Source organism: Schistocerca gregaria, chromosome 3, assembly GCF_023897955.1.
Source record: "Schistocerca gregaria isolate iqSchGreg1 chromosome 3, iqSchGreg1.2, whole genome shotgun sequence".
Classification (NCBI taxonomy): domain Eukaryota; kingdom Metazoa; phylum Arthropoda; class Insecta; order Orthoptera; family Acrididae; genus Schistocerca; species Schistocerca gregaria.
The window spans coordinates 870,410,077-870,422,370 of record NC_064922.1 but is presented as its reverse complement, the minus strand read 5'-3'; the positions used below and the strand labels follow the sequence as shown (position 1 = coordinate 870,422,370).

Genomic DNA, 12,294 nt, shown 5'->3' with positions numbered 1-12,294 from the left:
GTTCTTACTCATTGATCTGAATATGACCACAGTTGTGATCGAAACCAGTCACCGGAATAAATAATTTGTGATCAGGACTGTTTTTGATAGTAAATATTTGTAATAAGATTGATCACTGTTCACTCCCACAATTTATTCAAAAGTAAATAAATTTAAGTTTTGAATAAAGTTAATAGCGGTAGTTGTTTCTTTATTAAATGTTGACTTAACAAATTTTACTCAATTTTAATGTCATTAGATGTAATACTTGCAATGAAATTGTGAGCTTTCTTCTTCATCATCAGTTCTTCAAACCTTGACGTAAGGTCAGAAATTGTGATTCACATCCCCTCCTCCACATTGATTTGTGATCCAGATTTTGTATCAGTGACTGCCATGTTGAAAAACCTGCCTCATGTATGTAGGATGTTGCAATAGTTATTAAAACTCGTAGGGCCTTGTTTGCGGATATTCTTGGTTCACTAAGCTCCATAATGCAGGCAGTGTTGAAGGAATGAACTTCGATTTCGATGTGGAGTCTGAAGAAATATCAATAAATTGCTCCTGTTCCTCAGTAATAAACGCTGATGGAGGTTCTGTACTGAAAGGACCTTTGATCCAGTTGTGTTGATAAACTTGTTCCAGAAAGTGCTTCAGAAAGTAATCGCTGAGTTCATTTAAATGATTCATAAATACAAACTTCAATTCTTCACTCAGCTGAAAGTCATTGTCTGCCCAAACCATGTGAAGAGCAGAGAAAACATGATGTGTGTCTGTATCACCCACCTTTTTTTTCCACAATAATAGTTTCTTTCTGAAGGCTGAAACTTTGTCTGACAGTTGCAGAATGTTGGTCTCATTACTTTGAAGGGATACATTCAGTGAACAGATGTTTTCAGAGATGTCACAGAGATACGCCAACTTCTAAACAAACTCACTCTCTACAAATTTCTTTGAATTCAAATGTTTTTCTGGAATAAGGTAAGGGTAAATTTCATTCGTGAGTTTGCACACTCATTTCGAGATGTTCCCAAGTCAGAGCCAGTGAGAATTACTGTAATAAATTAGAGAAATATATTCAGCACCTATATAAATCAATTTTTGTTGAAAAGTCTCGACTGAAGTGGCTGACTTCCAGTGAAGTTTACGACTTTGATCGGTGATTGAAAAATCTTCTGAAAGACAGGGCTCATGTTTTATTCTAGTGCTTCTTGGTGAGTAAAAAAATGAGTCAAAATAGTCTTTACAGATCAGAGCTTTCAATTTGGCATAGCAGCCAGTCATACTGTACACACACATACACAATTTTCCCCGTTAATATTTTTGCCTTGCATAAAGGAGTGTAGCACGTCAAGGACATGACATACTTCTATTCCAAGAGTTATTGTCTCGCAGAAAATAAGATCTTTGTGAAATTTTTTTGCCATATGTAAAATGCTTGTAGAAAATTTGATGTGAATCATTGTAGTTGTCTGTAGCTTCATTCAGATGAATTACAAAATCACCATTACCTTTGAGTTCTTCAACCAACTGGTCATTAATGTCATCAGCCATATTGAGTATTGAGTGACTGTTAGGTTTGTCTAACAAAGACTCACTAGCCTGTAGCATGACAGCTGACTCACCTTACATAATAGACAACATGTCCAGAGCAGGTAGTAAAATAAGATCTTCTGCAATGGTGTGAGGGTATTTGCTCTTTGCTACAAGGTAGGCAACTTTGTAAGATGAAAGAAGAGCCTTAGTAGAAAACATAACTTGTTTAGTGACATACTTTGGTTTTTAACTTGTGGGAAAAGTATTCTCATGGTTTGTTTACTAAACTACCATGATTATATTCCATGACATTTCGTTTTATTAACTCCGAGTAGCTGGTAGTTTGAACAAATTACACATTATGGTTATTCTTCTTTCCCAACAGCTGTACACGTAAAACTGGAATTCAAATAACTATCATCATACTTCCTGTATTTTTGTCTATTTGTGTGTTTAGAACTGCATGATAAATTTCAAATATCACTTGTGTACTCACATTTAAAGATTTACCCATGCTGACAAAGCAACACAAGTTACAGAGGACACACAACAGTTAAAAATTATAATTTTTGACAAAATGATAAAACAGCAAAACTGACTGTCAGAATTAATATTACGGAATAAAAACAAATCATCCACTTACTGTGATTCGCCTGCCATAGTAACAACACTTCCTTGCCAGCTGCTAGGTATATCTGCTAGCACTCACATTGTTCCTGAACACATAAAGAAGATAAACCACATGTTTCTTTTTTTATGAAACCACTGCAACACCCTCACTGTAAGATTACAACATCTCTGGGTGTTGAGATGCACAGTTTGGAAACCTGTGCCTATTCTGTTAATGGAAAATCGTGGGCTGTAAAATATTGGATTGAAATTTGAATGAAGTATGCTAACACCATGGTCATCATTGAAAGGCCCTAAAGTGCATCTGAGGCTTGCACTTGATGGAAGATGTTTACTTATAAGTGCTCTATAATATGGCTGTGTCACAAAGTTTTAGAATTATTTGTGGTTATAAAGAGTTGACTTTGTGCTCATCTTATTGTAGACCATCTTACTCCTCCAGTTACAGTTTTTTTTTTTTCATACTGTACCAGCAAATTTTATTTAATTATTTTCTCAAAGAATTCTTATTCAGATAAAATTGCATACATGCAGATGTGAAGTATTTCTTTAAAGAAGTTTATTGTTTGCCTTCCTGTTTTGCACAATTGTAATGCAGCTTATTTTTGTTTATTTATTTCTGTTTACATTTCATTTGCAGTGAAGTTTTGGAAAAGTCAGAGAAACTGTCATAACTAATCTGTCAAATTCTTCTTTATGTCTTAGGAGCTCAAGGATGAAGAAAATATTATTGTCCTCTCGGATACAGATGTGGATGATTATGAAGGAGTTGTCTCTGTTAAACCACTACAATGCAATACAGAAATACCGAGACAAGCAGCCACTGTTGAAGAAAATCGGCTACTTTCTGAAACTCAAGGTGAATGCATTACCCGGAAGCGACCGAGTGACATCTCTCATAATGTGCCAAGCAAAGTGCCCCGAAAAAGTGGTCCCGGAAACAATCAAGTGATAGACAGTGCTACGAGTGACGTGTATAGGTCTGATTGTAGTGTTATAAAAGAAGAACCCTATGTTAATAACAATAATAGTCCAATGAGCTGTGATATAATCAAAGAGGTTACGGATATTACATGTATGAAAGAAACTCTTGCTGACATTACACGTCAGGTGGAATCAGATGCCTTCATTCACGGTGCTACTGATAAAATGCTTATAAATATCACTGATGGAAATCGTGTAACAGAAAATACTGTGAGTACCTCAGTCATCTCAGATGGTATTCTTTCAGGTGAGAGGTCAGAAATTACTGACAGTTGTGTGAAATCCGGTGAAGAGTGTGTGGACAGAACTTATAAGAGAGGTTCACAAACTGGTTCTACTTTTAACTTGAAATCTGAAAACGGAGGTAATGTGGATGGTGTTATTGAAAACAGGGGCATTCATGTTGTGAACGATGATGGTAATAATTCTCAAATTGATTCTGTTCTTGCGAATGACACAGTTGAAGATACATCTCTCAGAAGTATTAGATGCTCAGATCACAAAGAAATTTCAGAACACTCACTTAGTAACATTTGTGCACCAGAAAAAGTTTTTAAAGAACCATTTAGTAAGGAAAAAAGTGAAACAAATAGTTCAAAATCCATAGGTGTCCATTCGACAAACAGTACTTTTCATACAAACATTTCAAGTGATAGCAGTGAAGATAAACACACATTAGTTTCTTCGAGCAGAATTGATTCTAAATCCATAGACCTGCCTTTGACAAACAGTACTGCTCTCACAAATGTTTCAAGTGGTAGTAGTAAAGAGAAACATACATTACTTTCTTTAAGCATAACTGAACCTCTATCAAAAAGGAAGGAAATATTTGAAAAGTCTTGTGAATCTGACTATGGAGAGACAAATGCCTGCCAAGATATGGAAAGGAAGGACCAAAGTGTTCTAAAATTGAAAGACTTGGTGATTAAGGTTGAAAAACTATCTGAAGAAGAAGTGAAACAACACCAGATCAATGAAAATGCTGCTAATGAAAATGCTATTGCAGATGAAAGCATGTTAAATTATACTTTAGATGACGACATTATTGTTATAAGTGATGATGAGGAAATGTTTCCAAGTTCTCAGCTATTTAATGAACCATTACTTGTTAAGCAGGAAGTACTTGAAGAAAATGATATCTCTTGCACCACAAGTGATGCCCATCAGGATGATGTGGAAGCTATAGACTGTGACATTGGTGGAATTACGATTCCTATTGATGATGATAGTGATGATGATGGGGATGGGGATAATTGGTTCAGAAAACTTTCACAGACATATCATGATTCCATAAGTGATGAGGAGCTAGAGATTAAGAAAGAAGATAAGATCTCGATACATCCATCAGAGCATGATAAAAATATTGAGGAGATAAATAAAGTTACTGAGTTAGTTGGAACATCAGTAAAGGATGACGTATTGGAGGAGACTCATGCACAAGAGGAAGATGATGATGTGACACGAGAAATTTATACTAAACCGCATCTAGAATCTGGTCCTAGTATAAGTGACAAGTTTGAAACCAAACCTTGTGATGAAGTGCATGCTAGTAATATGTTACTTGATTTGCCAGATGAGGGACAAAATGATGTAGTGTCCAACAAAAATTTTCAGGATCTTACTGACAAAAGAGATTATGAGGAAACAGCCAGTGAAAAATCAAAGGGAATAATTTCCAGGAAACCCATAATAATTGAAGCACCACATATGAAGAAAGTGAGATCTCGTGAAAGATTACCACCTTCCAGCAAAATGAAGTCCAAGGAGCAGAAAGCAGTTAGCTTGGATATTTGTGCTTCTGCTCCACACAAGGAGTCAAGTTTAAAACAGAAGAGGCTGTCAAAGAAAAAGAGAGATAGTTCTTCGAATGCGAGTGCCATTCCTATAAATGAAAAGAAGGAAATTACAGAAGCACGTAAGAAACGTTTAAAGGAAATTGCAGAAAATAAGAAAAAAGATGAAGACACCAAAGAAGTTAAACGAAATGCAACTCTACGAGTTAAAGTTACAGAAAGAAATAGAGGAGCGTTTCTGACTGAAAGTGTTCCTATCTCATCTGCCAGATCAGGTAAAGAAGAAAGTAACTCTGTGAAGAAATTTGTGAAGGATGATGTGTTAAATATTTCTCGGACTGAATCACTATGTGATTCTAGTAAAACAGGTGCATCCTCAAGCACCTCTGCCATACCAGAAAGTGTTCAGGCAATAGTGGAGGGTAAAACTTCAAGTACGGAACTGAGCGGAAAACGTAGAGAAAGTAAATCATCTAATAAGGAACCAGAGAAAAAGATAAGTTCATTGCCTCGTATACCTCGCTTGAGATCATCATCTTCGGGTCCAAAAGGTTGTGATCAAATTTCACCTCTCCAAGACTCGCCACAGAAGTGCACTCGTGCTAGTAACAGTGCTGTTAGTACAAGTACTTCTGCAAATGCAGAAACTTTGTTGACAACAAAATCTCCAAAGAAGAAAAGAATAGCTAGAGTATCCAGAACAAATAAAGCTACTAATGAAACTGCCCCTCTGAAATCTTGTTTAAAACAAATTGGGAGCAATTTATTGAAAACATCCCAAAAAAGTAAACGTGTATCTTTCAGTGGAAATTTGACACATGTAAAAATTTTTGAAATACAAGACGGTGCTCACCTTAGGCCAGTAGGGTTGATAAAAGATGCTCCTCTACCTAACTTGCCACCTCTAAACAGAGGGACTGGCAGTCCAGAAAGTGAATCATTTTTAAATGAGGTCATCAGCATAATTTGTCAGTGGAATCCTAAATGGTTGGAGGTGAGTAATTCTCAGAACATTAGTAAGTAGTTATGAATTTATTGCTAACTTTTAAGCGTGTTGAAATTTGCCACCACTTTAAATTAGCTTGGTGAATTGTAAAACAACGAATTCTGCTCAAATAGTGTCATTTGCAGTGTGTGCATTGTGACTGAGTCACATTTTCCAACAGTTCGTGGAACACACAAATTGAGCTATTGTTAGTGATAAGTTGATTATAATGTTTTCTGTATTGTAGAGAGGTGATTGTGCACATGTGTTATTTCAGCATTTAGAGCTCTTGTTGTTCTTTGGGTAAGCTGCAAACAAGGCCAACCTGTCAATAAGATGCATTACGGCTGTGGAGAATTAGCATGTACATATTCCATATCAAATTTTGCACACCGAGATCTAAATAAGAGAGCACTGGATTTTTTACAAAATTGAGGCAAAAATCTCTGACACCTTTCAAAAGATCATACAGAATCATTTCTCATTTGTGTCTGTCTGTCTGTATTTTGTTGCTGTAGTTTGAACTAATTGCCAAAATCTCAGTATTAGAATTAACATGGGATGGTAAGTGGAGAAACATTCTTCTGAAATTTATTCAGTCAATCAGATAGTAGCAATCTGCGAAAACTTTCGGTTCAGTACGTACTGTACTAATGGAGGAAGATCTTGTTGAGAAGATATTTCTCTTTTGTGTAATTTGACACTGAAGCCTGATAGTCATACCAGATTTTTATAAAAGGCTTTACGGACCAGTTACATTGTGCTTAATTTATGGTACCTGTAAAATCCTGACATGTAAAAAAAACTTATTAAAAATTATATCTATTTAATATATGGTATGTTCAGAACTCAAATATCAAACTTCAAAAGAACTTCAATGCATCTGTCAAAAATTCTTGAGGAAATTGATTTTGAAATTTTCTGAGTGACTTTAATCCTTGAATAATATCAGCATTTTTCAGCTGGCCTCATTGTCCTGTGGTACTTTGCTTGCCTGTAACACGAGTGGCCCAGTTACGTTTCTTGGCTGATGCAAAATTTTAAACATTGGTGTATGGTCTGCAGGTACATCCATTAAGCGTAAAATGTATAAATACGAAAAAATTTAATTTGTTTTGTTTTCTTAGTGTAAACAATCTTTTATAAAAAATTAGTAATTAAGAATTTATATTAACAATGAAAGATGGAATTTTGTGTGTGATACGTAATTAGATCCCCCCCCCCCCCCCCCTCCCCCCATGAACCATGGACCTTGTCGTTGGTGGGGAGGCCTGCATGCCTCAGCGATACAGATAGCCATACTGTAGGTACAACCACAACGGAGGGGTATCTGTTGAGAGGCCAAACAAACGTGTGGTTCCTGAAGAGGGGCAGCAGCCTTTTCAGTAGTTACAAGGGCAACAGTCTGGATGATTGACTGATCTGGCCTTGTAACAATAACCAAAACGGCCTTGCTGCACTGGTACTGCGAACGTCTGAAAGCAAGGGGAAACTACGGCCGTAATTTTTCCCGAGGGCATGCAGCTTCACTGTATGATTAAATTATGATGGCGTCCTCTTGAGTAAAATATTCCGGAGGTAAAATAGTCCCCCATTCGGATCTCCGGGTGGGGACTACTCAAGAGCATGTCGTTATGAGGAGAAAGAAAACTGGCGTTCTACGGATCGGAGCGTGGAATGTCAGATCCCTTAATCGGGCAGGTAGATTAGAAAATTTAAAAAGGGAAATGGATAGGTTAAAGTTAGATATAGTGGGAATTAGTGAAGTTCGGTGGCAGGAGGAACAAGACTTCTGGTCAGATGACTACAGGGTTATAAACACAAAATCAAATAGGGTAATGCAGGAGTAGGTTTAATAATGAATTGGAAAATAGGAATGCAGGTAAGCTACTACAAAACGCATAGTGAACGCATTCTTGTGGCCAAGATAGATACAAAGCCCACACCTACTACAGTAGTACAAGTTTATATGCCAACTAGCTCTGCAGATGACGAAGAAATTGAAGAAATGTACGATGAAATAAAAGAAATTATTCAGATAGTGAAGGGTGACGAAAATTTTATAGTCATGGGTGGCTTGAATTAGAGTGTAGGTCAAGGGAAAGAAGGAAACGTAGTTGGTGAATATGGACTGGGGCTAAGAAATGAAAGAGGAAGCCGCCTGGTAGAATTTTGCACAGAGCACAACTTAATCATAGCTAACACTTGATTTAAGAGTCATGAAAGAAGGTTGTATACGTGGAAGAATCCTGGAGATACTAAAAGGTATCAGATAGATTATATAATGTTAAGACAGAGATTTAGGAACCAGGTTTTAAACTGTAAGACATTTCCAGAGGCAGATGTGGACTCTGACCACAATCTATTGGTTATGAACTGTAGATGAAAACTGAGGAAGCTGCAAAAAGGTGAGAATTAAGGATATGGGACCTGGATAAACTGAAAGAACCAGAGGTTGTACACAGTTTCAGGGAGAGCGTAAGGGAACAATTGACAGGAAAGGGGGAAAGAAATACAGTAGAAGAAGAACGGGTAGCTTTGAGGGATGAAGTAGTGAAGGCAGCAGAGGATCAAGTAGCTAAAAAGACGAGGGCTAGAAGCAATCCTTGGGTAGCAGAAGAAATATTGAATTTAATTGATGAAAGGAGAAAATATAAAAAGGCAGTAAATGAAGCAGGCAGAAAGGAATACAAACTTCTCAAAAATGAGATCGACAGGAAGTGCAAAATGGCTAAGCAGGGATGGCTAGAGGACAAATGTAAGGATGTAGAGGCTTATCTCACCTAAGGGTAAGATAGATACTGCCTACAGGAAAATTAAAGAGACCTTTGGAGATAAGAGAACCACTTGTATGAACATCAAGAGCTCAGATGGAAACCCACTTCTAAGCAAAGAAGGGAAAGCAGAAAGGTGGAAGGAGTATATAGAGGGTCTATACAAGGGCGATGTACTTGAGGACAATATTATGGAAATGGAGGAGGATGTGGATGAGGATGAGATGGGAGATGCGATACTGCGTGAAGAGTTTGACAGAGCATTGAAAGACCTGAGTCGAAACAAGGCCCCTGGAGTAGACAACATTCCATTGGAGCTACTGACGGCCTTGGAAGAGCCAGTCCTGACAAAACTCTACTATCTGGTGAGCAAGATGTATGAGACAGGCAGAATACCCTCAGACTTCAAGGATAATATAATAATTCCAATCCCAAAGAAAGCAGCTGTTGACAGATGTGAAAATTATCGAACTATCAGTTTAATAAGCCACAGTTGCAAAATACTTACACGAATTCTTTACAGGCGAATGGAAAAACTAGTAGAAGCTGACCTAGGGAAAGATCAGTTTGGATTCCGTAGAAATACTGCAACACATGAGGCAATACTGACCTTACGCCTTATCTTAGAAGAAAGATTAAGGAAAGGCAAACCTATGTTTCTAGCATTTGTAGACTTAGAGAAAGCTTTTGACAATGTTGACTGGAATACTCTTTCGAATTCTGAAGGTGACAGGGGTAAAATACAGGGAGTGAAAGGCTATTTACAATTTATACAGATACCAGATGGCAGTTATAAAAGTCGAGGGACATGAAAGGGAAGCAGTGGTTGGGAAGGGAGTAAGACAGGGTTGTAGCTTCTCCCCGATGTTATTCAATCTGTATATTGAGCAAGCAGTAAAGGAAACAAAAGAAAAATTCGGAGTAGGTATTAAAATCCATGGAGAAGAAATAAAAACTTTGAGGTTTGCTGATGACATTGTAATTCTGTCAGAGACAGCAAAGGACTAGGAAGAGCAGTTGAATGGAATGGACAGTGTCTTGAAAGGAGGATATAAGATGAACATCAACAAAAGCAAAACGAGGATAATGGAATGTAGTCGAATTAAGTCGGGTGCTGCTGATGGAATTAGATTAGGAAATGAGACACTTAAAGTAGTAAAGAAGTTTTGCTATTTGGGTAGCAAAATAACTGATGATGGTCGAAGTAGAGAGGATATAAAATGTAGACTGGCAGTGGGAAGGAAAGCGTTTGTGAAGAAGAGAAATTTGTTAACATCGAGTATAGATTTAAGTGTCAGGAAGTCATTTCTGAAAGTATTTGTATGGAGTGTAGCCATGTATGGAAGTGAAACATGGACCATAAATAGTTTGGACAAGAAGAGAATAAAAGCGTTCGAAATGTGGTGCTGCAGAAGAATGCTGAAGATTAGGTGGGTAGATCACATAACTAATGAGGAAGTATTGAATAGTATTGGGGAGAAGAGAAATTTGTGGCACAACTTGACCAGAAGGAGGGATCGGTTGGTAGGACATGTTCTGAGGCATCAAGGGATCACCAATTTAGTATTGGAGGGCAGCGTAGAGGGTAAAAATCATAGAGGGAGATCAAGAGATGAATACACTAAGCAGATTCAGAAGGATGTAGGTTGCAGTAGGTACTGGGAGATGAAGAAGCTTGCACAGGATAGAGTGCATGGAGAGCTGCATCAAATCAGTCTCAGAACTGAAGACCACACCACCAACAACAACAACAACAACAACGTTATTAGAAATAAGAAGCAGTAAATTTTTCATATAAATGACAGATATGTGTTAGTTAGCAGAAGTTTGATGAATTTTATGTTTAAATGACATGGGTATTCGAAATGAATGGAAAAAGAGGAGAAAATAATTACTGAAACAAGACGCAACCCAACGATCCAGCAGTTACCTGTCACAAATTTTGTATTTTCATCTTAATGAAATGCTAGTCCAACATACACCTTTGTTTAAAATAATGCATTGGTCGAGAATTGAATCCAGGTCACTCATATTGCATGCGAGCATTCTACCAAATAGCCAAGTGGCACGTCGAAATTTTGTGATAGCTGTTGTGAGTTAAAGACGACTGGTAAAAATCGATTTTCTCAAGAATTTTTTAGAATTGCATGTAACTGCTTTAGCTAATTGATATTTGAGGTTTGAACTTCAAATACCTTGAATATAAAAAAAGTTACAAAAATCTGATTGCTGTTTGGTCATCTCACAAGTGCAAGGCACACTTAGCATCTCATTCCATTGCCATAATTTGTGGATCCTGCCTATTCCAGACCACTCTTCTCACGTCTAACATCAAACTTTCAAACTATTGTTTCATCACATTGTTTCTCATTTACTTCTTTCCCATCTAATGTTTCCACACTCATTACGTGCCTGAATGTTTAGTGTGCCCAACAATTTACAGCAACAGCAACTAAATTTGAGATTTATTCCTTTGCCATTTCTACCAACTTCGACAGAGTCTGCTAATGATGCTAATCATACATTCATGATTTGAAAATTATGTTTATTTGATGGTCAGATGTTTTTCCTGTCACCACATTCCTTGCTATTCTAAGTCAGGTAAGTGTGTATCCTGTCTGCCTGTGAATCCTGTAAACTTTGTTCAGTTTGTAGTCGTGTTTCAACCTTGTAGAAAAAATAGTGTATTTGTAAGTAAGAAATGGCACAAAGTACATAGAATGAGAAAAAAGAAACAGGATTGCTTGTATTGGAATACAAATATAGTTCGACTTGAACTCGTTTCGTCTTCTGTCAAAAGTCTCACCGAAATCCATCAACTCAGTGGCAGTTTACTACAGATACCACTTTGCACTCTCCTGGGAGGCGCAAATGGCAGACATACTGCTCAGGCCCATGAGAAACAACTGGAAGAAAATCATAGAATGAAGGCTTTCACGGCAGGTGTTGTCATCACTTAACATTTCCAGGCTGAGAGTTGGTGGGCTTGTTTCTACATCTGAAAGATGACATCTATTCAGATTTAGTGCCAGTAGCACAAGAGTGGCTCTTGTAGTGTTGCTATGAAGATGCAGATCGGGTTTACTTTAAATACATCCTGTAATGATTGCAAGCGTTAGTTACCTTTGAGAATGGATGTAGTGAAGTGATATTAGTCAGAAATGCATTTAAGATGAAGACACCATTATCAGCAGCTCACTGAATTTGAACGAGGTTGTGTAATATGGTCACGAGGAGATGGATGTCCCTATGTCCCTGCTATGATACTGCTGATAGACTTGACAGGAATGTAACCATTGTACATGATTATTGGCATCGGTGGTCATGGGAAGGGTACAGTCCTAGAAGACCAGGCTCCAGATGGGCATGTAGTACTGCTGAAAGGGAAGACCATCATGTTCGGCGTATGACTGGTGCATCATATTGCATGTGGAGTAGCAATTTGAACAGCAGTTGGCACCACAGTGACACAAGCAACTGTTACAAATATGTTACTTCAAGGATATCTCTGAGCCAGATGTCGTGTAGCGTGCATTGCACTGACACCAAACCACCATAATTTGTGACTTCTATGGTGTCAAGCGAGCACTAGTTGGTGGGCGGAGTGTAGAAT

The 12,294-nt window shown here is 37.6% G+C and overlaps 1 protein-coding gene across 2 annotated transcripts in view; it reads left to right on the top strand.

Moving 5' to 3' along the window:
- Positions 1–12,294, top strand: part of LOC126354906 (probable helicase senataxin) — a 264,286-nt gene that overhangs the window by 57,536 nt on the left and 194,456 nt on the right. For both annotated transcript variants that reach the window (XM_050004975.1, XM_050004976.1), the window contains one exon: positions 2,851–5,916. In XM_050004975.1, coding sequence (XP_049860932.1) covers positions 2,851–5,916 — 3,066 coding nt within the window. The remainder of the gene's footprint in view (positions 1–2,850; positions 5,917–12,294) is intronic.